Here is a 12,414-nt window from a genome sequence, read left to right on the forward strand (position 1 = left end):
ATTGCCCCTTGCCTGTCATAAAAATCTCTTTAAGGTAGATAGTACTATCATTTTGTTGATGAAGAAACATTTTCACAAACAGTAAGGGAAGGGCATTTTCATTACCCCCTATTTTAAGGGTAGGAGGATGAGGGAGAAGCTATTAGTTGTTGTGTTTTTTGTTGGGTTTTTTTTTTTGAAATGGATCAAGTAAAGGACACCTACTTTGCAAAAACTTGGTGGCTACAATAGACTCATGGGGTATTTAAAAGAAAACAAATGTGGTTATAGGACGTGAGTTCTAATTTTATATTGGCAGATGGCCCTAGTACACAAAAGTTCTTCACTCTCCCCTTACCCAGATCAAACTCCTGTCTCAAGCTATAGGAACCAACACTGGTATGAATGAGTATTCATGTCACAACTACATCAGGGGAAAGATAAATTCCTAACATCCCAAGTTGGAGCTCTGAATATATTTTTCTATAGAAACATTGTGGTTGAGTCCCATAGTATTGTTAGTGTAATACGAAACTTAATGCAGATCATGAGATTGTAGGTTTTGTGGACTGTTATAAGAACATAACTGCCTTGTATAGCATTGTTTCTATGAATTTATTAATTTTCAGTTTCAAATACATTTGCATATGTACTTTTGGAATACAATCTAATAGTAAGTAGATAACTACTGATACTATTGGCACCTTGGGTATAAGGACTCAGTTTATGATACTGCTAATTTATAATTTATGTTATTTACATTTATATTCATTTATATGTTAAGCTTTAAAGTTTGCAAAGCACATTACAGATGGTTTTACATTTGATACTGTAACTGTGTGAGAGGGATCATTATTCCCTTTTTATAGTTAAGGAGGCTAGAGAGGTTAAGTGACTAGCCTGTGCTCACATAGCTAGAAAGCATCAGAGTCTGTAAATGTTTGTTAGTCATCCCAATTAATTTGTGCTTTCTAATTTAGATCTAGTCAGTCCCAAGAGGCAGGCTAGAGCTTGTCTTGCATTTATCATGAATCTGACAATATGTAGTTTTATATTTCTTTGCTTCTAATTAATATGGTACTTAGCACAAATGCAGTTAGTTTTCTTCCCTCAATATGGCATATCATAAACACTAAATCTAGAGTATTAATAGGTAACTGAAGGTTGATGAGGTCTACTTGATGAAGGACTAGTAATTAGAGACTGCTATTTTCTTATTAAGCTACCCAATGCGTTGGAAAGACCATATTCTATTTGTATTCTTTTCTTCAGACTTCATATTTATATTCATAGTGTAATAGTTAGTATTAAACTGATAGATTTTTATACCTCTTTGTAGGATGTATAAATACAGTTTGAAATCTTAGAAGGGGAATCTGCATAACATTCATCATAGCCAGGTAGGTCAATTTGCTGATATAGACACTTGTCTTATTGAATAAAAATGTTAATGATCTTAATGATTAAAGAGTGTCTGTACTAGGGAAGAGAATGTGAAGAGAATAAGCATTTATATAGCACCTCTACTGGGTTCCAGGTACTGTGCTAAATGCTTTGCAAATATTATCTCATTCAATCCTCACAACAATCTTTGAGGAGGTGCTATTATCCTCATTTTATAGTTTGAGGAAACTGAGACAGGTTAAATTATTTCCCCTGGGTCACACAGCTGCACTTGAATTCAGGTCTTCCTCAGTCAAGGCCCAGTCCTCTCTATCCACTGCATTACCCACTTACCTACCTACCACTGTTTCTTCAACTGTGATACTTTGATAGATTGTTAATCTCGTTGGTATAAATGCTTTCTTCCCCCAGTATAGATAAGAAGCTCATCAAATTTCCTCATTCTACATGAGTTTCTTCTTTGTACTTAGATAAATTATCCTATTTGCCCAATACACAGAATGATTTTCTCTGATACTTTTAATATCTTGAGCATCCTAGTGTATATTTAAGTTCTTTCCGTAGCTATCTAACTGATCCACCTAATTTTCTGCACGTCTTTGATGGTTTTCACTCACCTTCTCATATACAAACCTAATAAAGTGCTGAAGCCATTTGGGTCATCTTCATTGTTAGTTTTTTTTAGATTTTGTTGTTTCATGATTTGCAGCCATGTGAGCTTAGCATCAGTCAGAGTTTTATGCATTTTCCCAAATGTAATCTAATCCTAAGGCCTAGAGGAGAGGAACCTGGAGTTTGTTAGGAAGAACTAGATTAAAATCCTTTCTCACGCTTAATTAAAAGTTGCAAAGAAAAAGTTTTTTTAAAAGTCTCTAACCATCGAACCACATCGCCCCAAGAACAGCTTAATTAAAATTCTCAAATAAAAAGATTTTTAAGTCTCTAACCATTGAACCACAGTGCCCTAAGACCAGCTTAATTAAAAGTTGCAAAGAAGGCAGCTAGGTGGTGCAGTGGATAAAGCACCAGCCCTGGATTCAGGAGTACCTGAGTTCAAATCCGGCCTCAGACACTTGACACTTACTAGCTGTGTGACCGTGGGCAAGTCACTTAACCCTCATTGCCCCACTTAAAAAAAAAAAGTTGCAAAGAAAAAAACCCCTATCTCATTTATTAGCTGTGTGACCTTGAGCAAGTAATTTAACTCTCCGTATTATTTTTCTATATTTAAAAATGAGGGAATTGAACTTAATGGCCTTTAGGGCCCTTCCTGTTTTAATTCTATGCTCCTTTTGTAGACTACAAGCTTAATGTAATTCAGCACTGTGATCTGTTAGTTAGAAAAGCTGTGATATTGGATTGAATTGAGAAAACTGTTTCATTAGTGTGTAGCTAGGCAGTTAAGTTTACCTTGAATTACAGCATCTAATTCCACATTCTAGCAATTCAGGACATTATAATCCCATTCTTTCTGTCTCTGAACTGCTGCATTTCACCTTGTTGTCAACAGGTTACAGTTTATTAATGAGGAAAACCAAGGTTGGTGAAACGGTGTGGAGAGGAGGAAACTAATGTTTGACTTGGGGGAGAAAAAAGAAAGGCCATAAAAATTCTAGGGATTATGTGCTTTAATTTTTTTTTGATGCCTTTATGTTTCATAAAGAGATTAAATAAAATTGTACAGAAGATAAAAATACATTTTCTTAAGCTCCTGAGATGTATTTTTAAAGGAAAAAGAAGAGTATTAATAGTTATACAGACAAAGGCAACGAATGTTATTGCTTGAGAGCCTTTCCTCAGAAAACAGATTCTTTGTTTTAAAAGGGCAAAAATGTCTACCTTGATTTCCACTTATTGTAGTTGATTGTTATTTTTCTTTTTGTTCTGGCTATAATCTTTTTTTAATTAAACTAACAGATTAAAGGTGAATGGTTCTACTTAAGGCTCTGCAAATAGATACAGACATTAAGATTTATTAGACTATTTTATTCAACATTGAAATCTTGTGCAAGCTGCTCAGTAGACCTATCTATTGAAAACTTATATTTGACGTATTTAAAATATAATATTTCTTTATAAATATTGATTTATCATATATTGCTATTATTGTCTTAGTTACCTTTATAGTTGTTTTAGTGTTTTTCTATACAATTAAAGGCTTTCACATGTAGTTAAAATTGCTAAAATATACTAATTTAATATATATTAAATGTAATTGGCCTGCTTAGGGAGAAAAACATTGATGCTGTACTTGAATAGTACAGTTTTTTGCCTTTGATATTTTGGATCTTGTAATTTTATGACTGTGAGTATTCCTTTTATGAAAGTAGACACATCTTGCAATCCTCAAAAAGTCTTTTGATGTATTCTTGTTTATGTATTTCACTAGCCTTGCATAGGAAAATTTGGTATGTTTTCCAAAGTTCCAGAAACATAAACAAAAAACCCCATTGCTTCTGTTTATTAGAAGAAAGATAAATAAATCAACTGTTAGAATTTTAAATACCTACAAAACATCTAAAGAGAGTGACTCTCAAGATATTAAATTGATTTTAATGCTGTTACATTAATCCACCCTGGATAATAAGAAACTATATTATGTATTTCATGAGTGGAAATGAAAGAGAATGAGCAACTATCTTTTATGGAATATAAAGAAGAGGAAATAAGATTCCTGTCCTGTGTTTAAAAGTCTGGTCTATCAGTATCATATAATTTAGGCAGAGATATTCAGTAACTTAGAGAGCCCACAATCACCTCCATAATTAATGGGAGAGATAGCTTTGCTCTAGTTTAATCAAATATCTAAAGGAGAATAAAGTGATAGATATTTCCTTTGATACTTAAGTTTTGTACTTAGGACTTAAACTACGATGGAAAAGATTCTACTGTTAATATAGAACCATGTGACTTTCAGTATAAACTGTAAGAACTGTGTGACCTTGAGCAAATCATTGAACATATCTGAGCTTTTGATTTTTTTTTTCCATTTTTAAAATGAAAGAGTAGGACTATATGACTTCTGGGGTCTTCCAGATCTCTCTAGGTCTCTGATCCTATGTATAGTCAGTGAAGATTAGTGGATACGATTAGGAAATTTTTCAAAATTCAGGTAGCCTTTGTTTTAGGATTTGGGGTTTTCTTTGGGTATCTTTAATCTTGTTATATGATATGATAATATTTATCAGGCAGTCATGATAAAAAAACCTCAACCATCTAGTGTCTCTAGATTGGAAATAAAAAGGAAAAAAAATCCCTTTACATACAGAGGAAAATAACCATGCCAGAGATTGTACATGCAGTTTCTTAGGTGAATTAGGTGAGCCCTTCTCTGGCCAAAGCCTAGTAATTAATAATTTTGTATGAGATTATTTTTCCTAGTATGAATAAGTAGGTAATATCACACAGCAGATTAGGTAGTCATAGACTTCTAGAAGTCAGCACACCAAGAAATGATAGTTAAACAGCCAGGGAAGAGGTAAGAATCACCAGTAATTAGAAAAATACAGCAATCTATGGCCATTTATTATAGAATCTTAAAAGGAACAAGCCTGTATACACCTCAGTACCTACTGAAACCTATATTGTGTTTTATATATGGTAGGATAAAATCATTGATATTTATAGTGATGTCTGAGTCATGAAGAAAAATGTTGATTTGGGTTGAGAGAGAGAGAGAGAGAGAGTGTGTGTGTGTGTGTGTGTGTGTGTGTGTGTGTGTGTGTGTGTGTGTGTGTTCAGTGAATGTATGAGACAACATGATGGTAGTGGATAAAAAGCTGACCTCAAGATGAGCTGACTGAGGTTCAAGGTCTAGTCGCTTAACTTCTTGATGCTCCAAACAATTGATAGAAAAATTGCGTAAGATGCATTGGCAGAACAAATTTCCTCGCCAGAAGGCCCCTACGCCAGTGAAATCATAGCTCTAGGTAAAAAACTACTTAATAGGTTTTGGAGAGATTTCTATCAAAAATAGTTGGATTTTTAGTGAGATGTTGTAATTGGCAAGATCCAGGCATTTGGAAAATTTTTTATGTGGAATACTTCATTCCTTGATAATGATGGATAGATGAGACTTTTTTCCCTCTCCACAACGGTAGAGACAATGATACTGATTTACAGTTGTGCTCATGTCATTCTTCAAATATGCCATCAGTAGTCAAGTATAGTGAGGTGGCCAAGAGTGTCCTTGTTGGTCATTCGTTATGTACTTGAGGGCCAACAAGTTGCATATCTTAATATGGTTAATATTTAGACACATTTGGTTAGTAACAATTAAAAGATGTGTTGGAGTGGGAGAATAACAACACGGGCCAGTGCATCTGCTTGGTGATATAGATAACATGCCAAATTGTATCTTGAATTGAAGGAAATGGTTGATACAGTTTGGGTTAATCCACAAGTATTTATTAAGCACCTATCATAGTTTAGGCACTGGACATACAACAAAAGCAAAATGTTAACAAAGCCTGGCTCTCTATGAGCTTCTGTACTATGAGGATTGAAGTAGCAGCTCCATAGAGGGTGGTGCCAAGGTGTTTAAGCTATTAAAGCTTAAAATTTCACTAAGACTTTTAGGATGTCATGTATATAAGCACCTACAGAATAAATATAAGATAGTTAAGGAAGGAGTCCATTCCTAGTATGGTGGGGGCTGGGGGTGAAGGTAGGAAGCAGGGTAAAATCCAAAATCTTGGTTCTAGTAAGTGGAGTATCTTCTGTGCAGAATAGCAAGAAGGTCACTGATAGAGAATTCAAGAGCATGGAAAGGGGAGTGATGATTTGGCTGTTATGGTAGGTTAGGACCAGGTGAAAGGCTTTAAGAGCAAAACATTTTGTATTTGATCTTAGAAGCAATAAGGAGCACTGGAGTTTATTTAGTAGTGCAACAACATGGTCAGACCATAAGAAAAATCATTTTGTCAGATATGTAGAGTGTGTATTAAAGTGGGTAGAAACTTGAGTCAGAGAAACCAATTACAAATTCACTGTAATTAGCCAGGGAAGAAGTGCTGGGGCTCTGAATTAAAGTGGTGGCTATATATGTAGTAAGAAAGAAAAAGATTCAGAAATGCTGTCGAGGTAGAAACAGCGAGACTTGGTAACTGGCTATGTCTGGTGAGGGAGAGTGAGGAGTTTAGAAGAACCCTGAGATGGTGATCCTGAGACTAGAGGGTTGTCTGTATCCTCAAGAGAAAGAGGGAAGTTTGGAAGAACGGTTTGGGTTTGGGGAGGGGTGTTTTACATCTTTCACAATCTTTAAATGATGAATCTCTGAAATAATGTAGACATAGGCACATTAAGAAGCTTTTAAGAAAAATATAAAGTGACCGCTAGTCAAAGTGAAGTTGCCTTGTAATTCAAATTTGAAATAGTTTTCTCTTAGTGGCATGGAGTGTACAGGCACATCCCATTTAACCTTTTGAATTGGTTCTGAGAAAACATCACTTTAGAAGAAACAGCTTTACTGGGTGCAATTCTTTCCATGGCAGCTATGTTATAGATGGAAGAAAAGTTCCTTGGACAATCAAGGGTCAGACTAAAATGTGCCTTTTCAGAAACAAGAGACTAACAGCTTTGCTCTGGTGTGTGCTTTGTGAGTAATGCTAAAGGACATGTATGTAGAGTTGTCATAGGCCCAAAATTCCACCAAAGGTCCCCCTGAGATTTTTGACTGAACATAGTGGAGAGAGAGAGAGAGAGAGAGATTGCAATTGCGATTGCGATTGCATCTGGGGCTAGCTAACTGACTGAATGACAATGAAGATAGGGAAGGTAACCCTTAAGGAAGGTAGAAAGTGACTAGCTCTGTGTTCCTTAAGGAAGTTTTGGGTCTTGTAAAATTGTAACCAGTTTACAATTTGCATCCAAGTTCAGATGTAGGAAGCCATGTGTTATAGTAGAAAATGCTGAATTGGGAGTCATAGGACTTGAGTTCAGATGCTTGTTCTTGTGCATACCACCTATACACAACCTCTGGGCTTCAGTGGCCTCATCTGTAAAATGAGAGGGCCAGACTAGATGGCCTATTCCTCTTTCCTTATCCTTTCTTGACTCTTAAAGAGATGGAGGATAAAGGCAACCAGTTGGCATTAAACTTTGAGCTTGTAGAAGTTGATTTAAAAGCCAAAATATTCAGCCTAACCATGGTTTGGGTTTTTTTTTTTTCCTTTGGTCTTATGTGTTCCAGAAGCAGTTATATAAAACAATTAATTAAGACTTCTTTTAGGGTGATGTTTAGAGAGAGATATTCAGCGTGTGTGTGTGTGTGTGTGTGTGTGTGTGTGTGTGTGTGTGTGTGTGTGTGTGTTAGGACTCTGTATAAATGTACAAATTATTAGCCATAAAACTTTAAAATGAAAAATCAAAACATGATCACTCTAGTTATTCATCTCTATGCATCTAAGAAAGATGTTGATATATATTTATTTCTATTGTTTTTTTTTGTTTTCTTTGTTTTATTTTGTTTCCCCTCCTAGGACACTGCCTTAGGAAAACCAAGAGAGGTTTTCAGACTCCCTACAGATTTAGGAGCTTATGACAACCGCCTTTGTGCATCTCTTCACTTTACATCTTCTACCTGGGCTACACTGTCAGATGGAACAGGTAGATTATATCTTATTGCAACAGGGGAACGTGGAAATGGTACTTCTGAAAAATGGGAGGTAAGGTTTGAATAATCTACTCTGTCCAGATTAAGTTTATAAACCAAGACTTTAAAAGATAATTTTTGTTTTTCACGAAGGGGACGCCATTTAAATATTTTTGTCATGTAGTTTACTAAACTAAATAAATAACTTGCTCAAGAAATTGTCTTTAATCTTGACATTTTGCTTTGCAGGCATTGGATTACTGTTATTGAATCCTGCCTGTGGAAGGAAAACACTGACAATGCACACAAGGGGTATATTGAAAGAGTTTAAGTGTTATTTAATGCTTTTTCACTCACTGAAGCCCAGGTTCCTTTTCTTCTAAAGCAATTTCCTGGCTCTAACATTGTTATTTACTTTCAGGTCATAACCTGGATATCTACAATAGATTATTTTCTGACTCAGCCCCTTTCTGTTCATCCTCGTTTTTACTCATTTAAATTGAATCTTTTGCAGGTTTGGTTTCAAGAAATGTTTATTGGATTTAGCTTAGATTTTTCCAACTTTGCACTCCCTTTCCTATAGTCACCATTGTGGATAGATAGAATGGTATGGTGGAAAAAACATTGGATTTGGAGTTGGGGCATGGGGGATCTGAATTAAATTCTTGCCTATTTGTGTGTCGTTGAGCAAGTAACTTTCCTTCTATGGAAGTCAATTTTTTTCATCTGTAATTGAGGGGTATAAATCAAATAATAACTAAAATTCACTTTTAGCTCCTGAAAGCCTATGAACTTTTCCACTTTGTGTTGTATTATTATTTTTTGTAATTTCCGTTTGCTTATGTATGATTTTAAATTTTTTCATGTTATATTCTCCAACTTCTTAGTACCTAGGCTCTCAGGTATTCATTTTGAAGTTGTGTATAATAAACTCTGGTTTGGGCATGCTGGTATTGAAAAATTGTTTGTCCCTCCTGACATCTTAGTGTTAATTGTTCTGAGTCAATCAGACTATACTTTCCTGTTCTCTTTGTGTACTTGAAGTCACTTCTCTGGGCCTCAGTTTTCTCAGCTCAGTAAAAGTGTTGAGGAATGTGAACTCCTAAGGTCTTTTTCAACTCCTAATTTGTGATCCTGTGCTCGTCTAGTCAATGTAATATTAGTGAATGGTATTTTGGTTGCTTATGGGATGTGTTTGGAGGAAGGCAGAAGATGACTAGCATTTGATATATCAGAACATTTCCAGAGACTTGCACGCCTGGCATAGATTGAAGGATTTTTTCTTTTCTTTTTCTTCTCTTCTCTTCTCTTCTCTTCTCTTCTCTTCTCTTCTCTTCTCTTCTCTTCTCTTCTCTTCTCTTCCTTCCTTCTTTTTTATTTTGATTGAAGGATTCTATAAAGATGCATGAGAGCAGTGAGTACTTGGGAGACAGGAGAAAGGAGGCAAGATATAGGACTTTTCAAGCTTTAAAACTGAAAAGTATTAATATGTCACACTTGCATCATTCTTTTGTTAATATTTAAGGTTGTGGGTTTTGTTTCGGTTTTTTTTTTTTTGTTTTTTTTTTTTGCATTTACAAATAATGTTTAACTTTTAAAAAATGACATTTTCAGAGTAAATTCTGAACATGGAAATTACAGAGTAAAAGGATAGAATTATTTTTGTTAACTTTTACTATTTACTATTGTTCTCCAAAAAGATTTTAGTAATTTGCCATTTCATCAGAGCCCATCTGAAATGGCAAGGCAATGGGAAGATCCACTAACACTCAAGGTAGTTTTCTCTCTTCTCTTTTTCCTCCATTTTCCCACCCCAACCCCATATATATATACCATGCTCCCCTCCACTGGGTTGACTGCTCACACTATTTGTATGAGGTGGGAGTTTCTTCCTTCTGGTGAGATCAGTCCTTACCAATTGTCCTACCACTGCTTCCTAGGGTCTTCCAGGAAATAACTTGCTTCTAATCAAGTTGACCCCTGGGCCCTGCTATTTACCCTGAAGCTGAAGTTTCTGGTATGTTTATCTCCCTCAATTTAAGTGTGAGCTCCTTTGAGAGCAGAGGCTATATTGACTTTTCTATTTATACCCAAGTCTTAGCCTACTGCTTTGCTCATAGTAAACACTTAGTAAATATTCATTCATTCATTCAATTGCAGTGAATGAGCATATTTTTTCTCTACAACCCCAACAATATTTATTTTAAACTTTTTTGACTACTTTTGTGGTGCTACCTTAAAGTTGTTTCAATTTCTATGTCTGATTATTTCTGAGATTGACCATTTTTTTCAGATAGTAATTTGTGTGTCTTTTTAATTGTCCTTTCATATCTCTTGACCATCTACCCATTGTGAATTGGGAGTTACCTTTGTGAGTATTTGTTTCTTATATATTTTGATTCTTGATATTTTGTCTTATTGGCCACAATTTTTTTTTCCTCGTTTGTCATATTTACCCTAAGTATTTTTATTTTTCCTTTGATTTTTTTGGGGGGGCAGTTTACAGAACTTGTGAAAAAAAGGGAACCAAATCATATTTTTGCTCTTACTTGTTTTGTTTGCTAGAAAGAATTCTCTTACCTTCATAATTGAAGTAAATATATTAAACTTTCAAGTTTTTATAATTTGTCTAGCCAAAATTCAATGAAGAGAATGGTGTAAATGTGTTGACTAATTCCCCAAAGTACATTTGTAAAATAATCATTTCCTAAGTTTTTAATTTTCTTTATTCTTATATGACTTTATGTACTCTTATCTAGAGGCAGCCAGGTATTGCAGTAGACTGAACGCTGGTCCTGGAGTCAGGAAGACCTGAGTTCAAAAATGGCTTCAGATACTCAATAGCTGTGTGACCCTGAAATTCTGTGTCACTGAACTTCTGTTTGGCTCAGTTTCTTCAACTGTAAAATGGGGACAATAATAGCATCTACCTCCCAGGGTTATTGTAAGGATAAAATGAGATATTTGCAAAGCACTTTGCAAATCATAAAGTTTAAATAGAGTTTAGCATAAATACTAGCTATTGCATATTTGTTTGGATACTTGGTATCATTAGTACATGTTGTCTCCCTCCAGCACAGTACCTGGCACATAATAGCCCTTAGTACATGCTAGTTGATTGATTTTTTTTTTTAATCAATCTATTTCTTTCCCTTCTGCCCCATTACAGGTTTGAGAATAACTGTTAGCATCTGACTACCTTGCTCAATTTTTTGTCCCAGCATGGCCTTTCTTCTGATATTCTTTATCTCATTTTTCTCTTTGCTTTATTTCTAAATCCTACTTTGTAATCATTTCCAAAGTTTCTCTTTGAAAAATTAGTTCTTAGGTTTTCTTTTTTCCTCTTTTTTTCCTTCCTCCTCACTGTTAAAAATAAAGTTAGTATCTCAATTTCCAAAGTCATTCTATTTAAAAAAAAATAATTGCTAATAGGCCCTAGCATATTTGACATAATAAGGCTACCTATGTTAATGTCCTTTAAATAGACATTGTTGAATTATATGGGGCCTTTAAGTGGGCCATTTTATTTGTTTTTTTGTTTTTGCAGGGCAATGAGGGTTAAGTGACTTGCCCAGGGTCACACAGCTAGTTAAGTGTCAAGTGTCTGAGGCTGGCTTTGAACTCACATCCTCCTAAATCCAAGGCCAGTGCTCTAACCACTGTGCCACGTAGCTGCCCCAAGTGGGCCATTTTATATGACACATGTCAGAGCTGTTCTAGGAAACATAGCAGTTTTACAGTTGGTTTAATTGAGGCAATATACAATTAGACAGTATTAACAAAATCATTCCTTGAGTAAGAAACAGTAATGTACTACATTACAGTGGGGAAAGTACATATTTTAAAAGGGGAAATACTGTTTATATTTTGTGTTAATATTACATTAATCTAAAAGGAAAAACTAAAATGGTTGCTGGTTTCAGGCTATTTGTCACAGAAGTAAGACCTAAGGTTAGCAGAATTGAATGTAATTTAGTTATTCTTTTTTTTTTTTAATAGTGAGGCAATTGGGGTTAAGTGACTTGCCCAGGGTCACACAGCTAGTAAGTGTTAAGTGTCTGAGGCCGGATTTGAACTCAGGTACTCCTGACTCCAGAGCCGGTGCTCTATCCACTGCGCCACCTAGCTGCCCCTAATTCAGTTATTCTTAAGTTGAATCTATGACCTATTCATTCATTCACCATCTAAGTATTTATAGTGTTCTTAGCTCTAGGAAGAGACAATCAACATCTTTTTATTAAGTGCCAAATGTATGTACCAGGTACAACACAGGAAATACAAATACAAAGTATGGGGCAACCTTCAGGGAGCTTCTATTCTATTATCAGAGACATGTACACATAAAATTGTATACAGAATAAATTAAAATCAATAAAAGCAGTGTGCTCACATTTTGTGGCAGCTAGGTTGTGTAGCAAGTAAGTGCACTGGACCTGGAG

At 35.1% G+C, this 12,414-nt stretch overlaps 1 protein-coding gene across 1 annotated transcript in view; it reads left to right on the top strand.

Moving 5' to 3' along the window:
• NUDCD1 (NudC domain containing 1) overlaps positions 1-12,414 on the top strand; it is a 120,696-nt gene that overhangs the window by 22,200 nt on the left and 86,082 nt on the right. The window contains exon 3 of the mRNA XM_043979635.1: positions 7,863-8,048. Within this exon, the coding sequence (XP_043835570.1) occupies positions 7,863-8,048 (186 nt within the window). The remainder of the gene's footprint in view (positions 1-7,862; positions 8,049-12,414) is intronic.

Source organism: Dromiciops gliroides, chromosome 1 (assembly GCF_019393635.1).
Source record: "Dromiciops gliroides isolate mDroGli1 chromosome 1, mDroGli1.pri, whole genome shotgun sequence".
Lineage (NCBI taxonomy): Eukaryota > Metazoa > Chordata > Mammalia > Microbiotheria > Microbiotheriidae > Dromiciops > Dromiciops gliroides.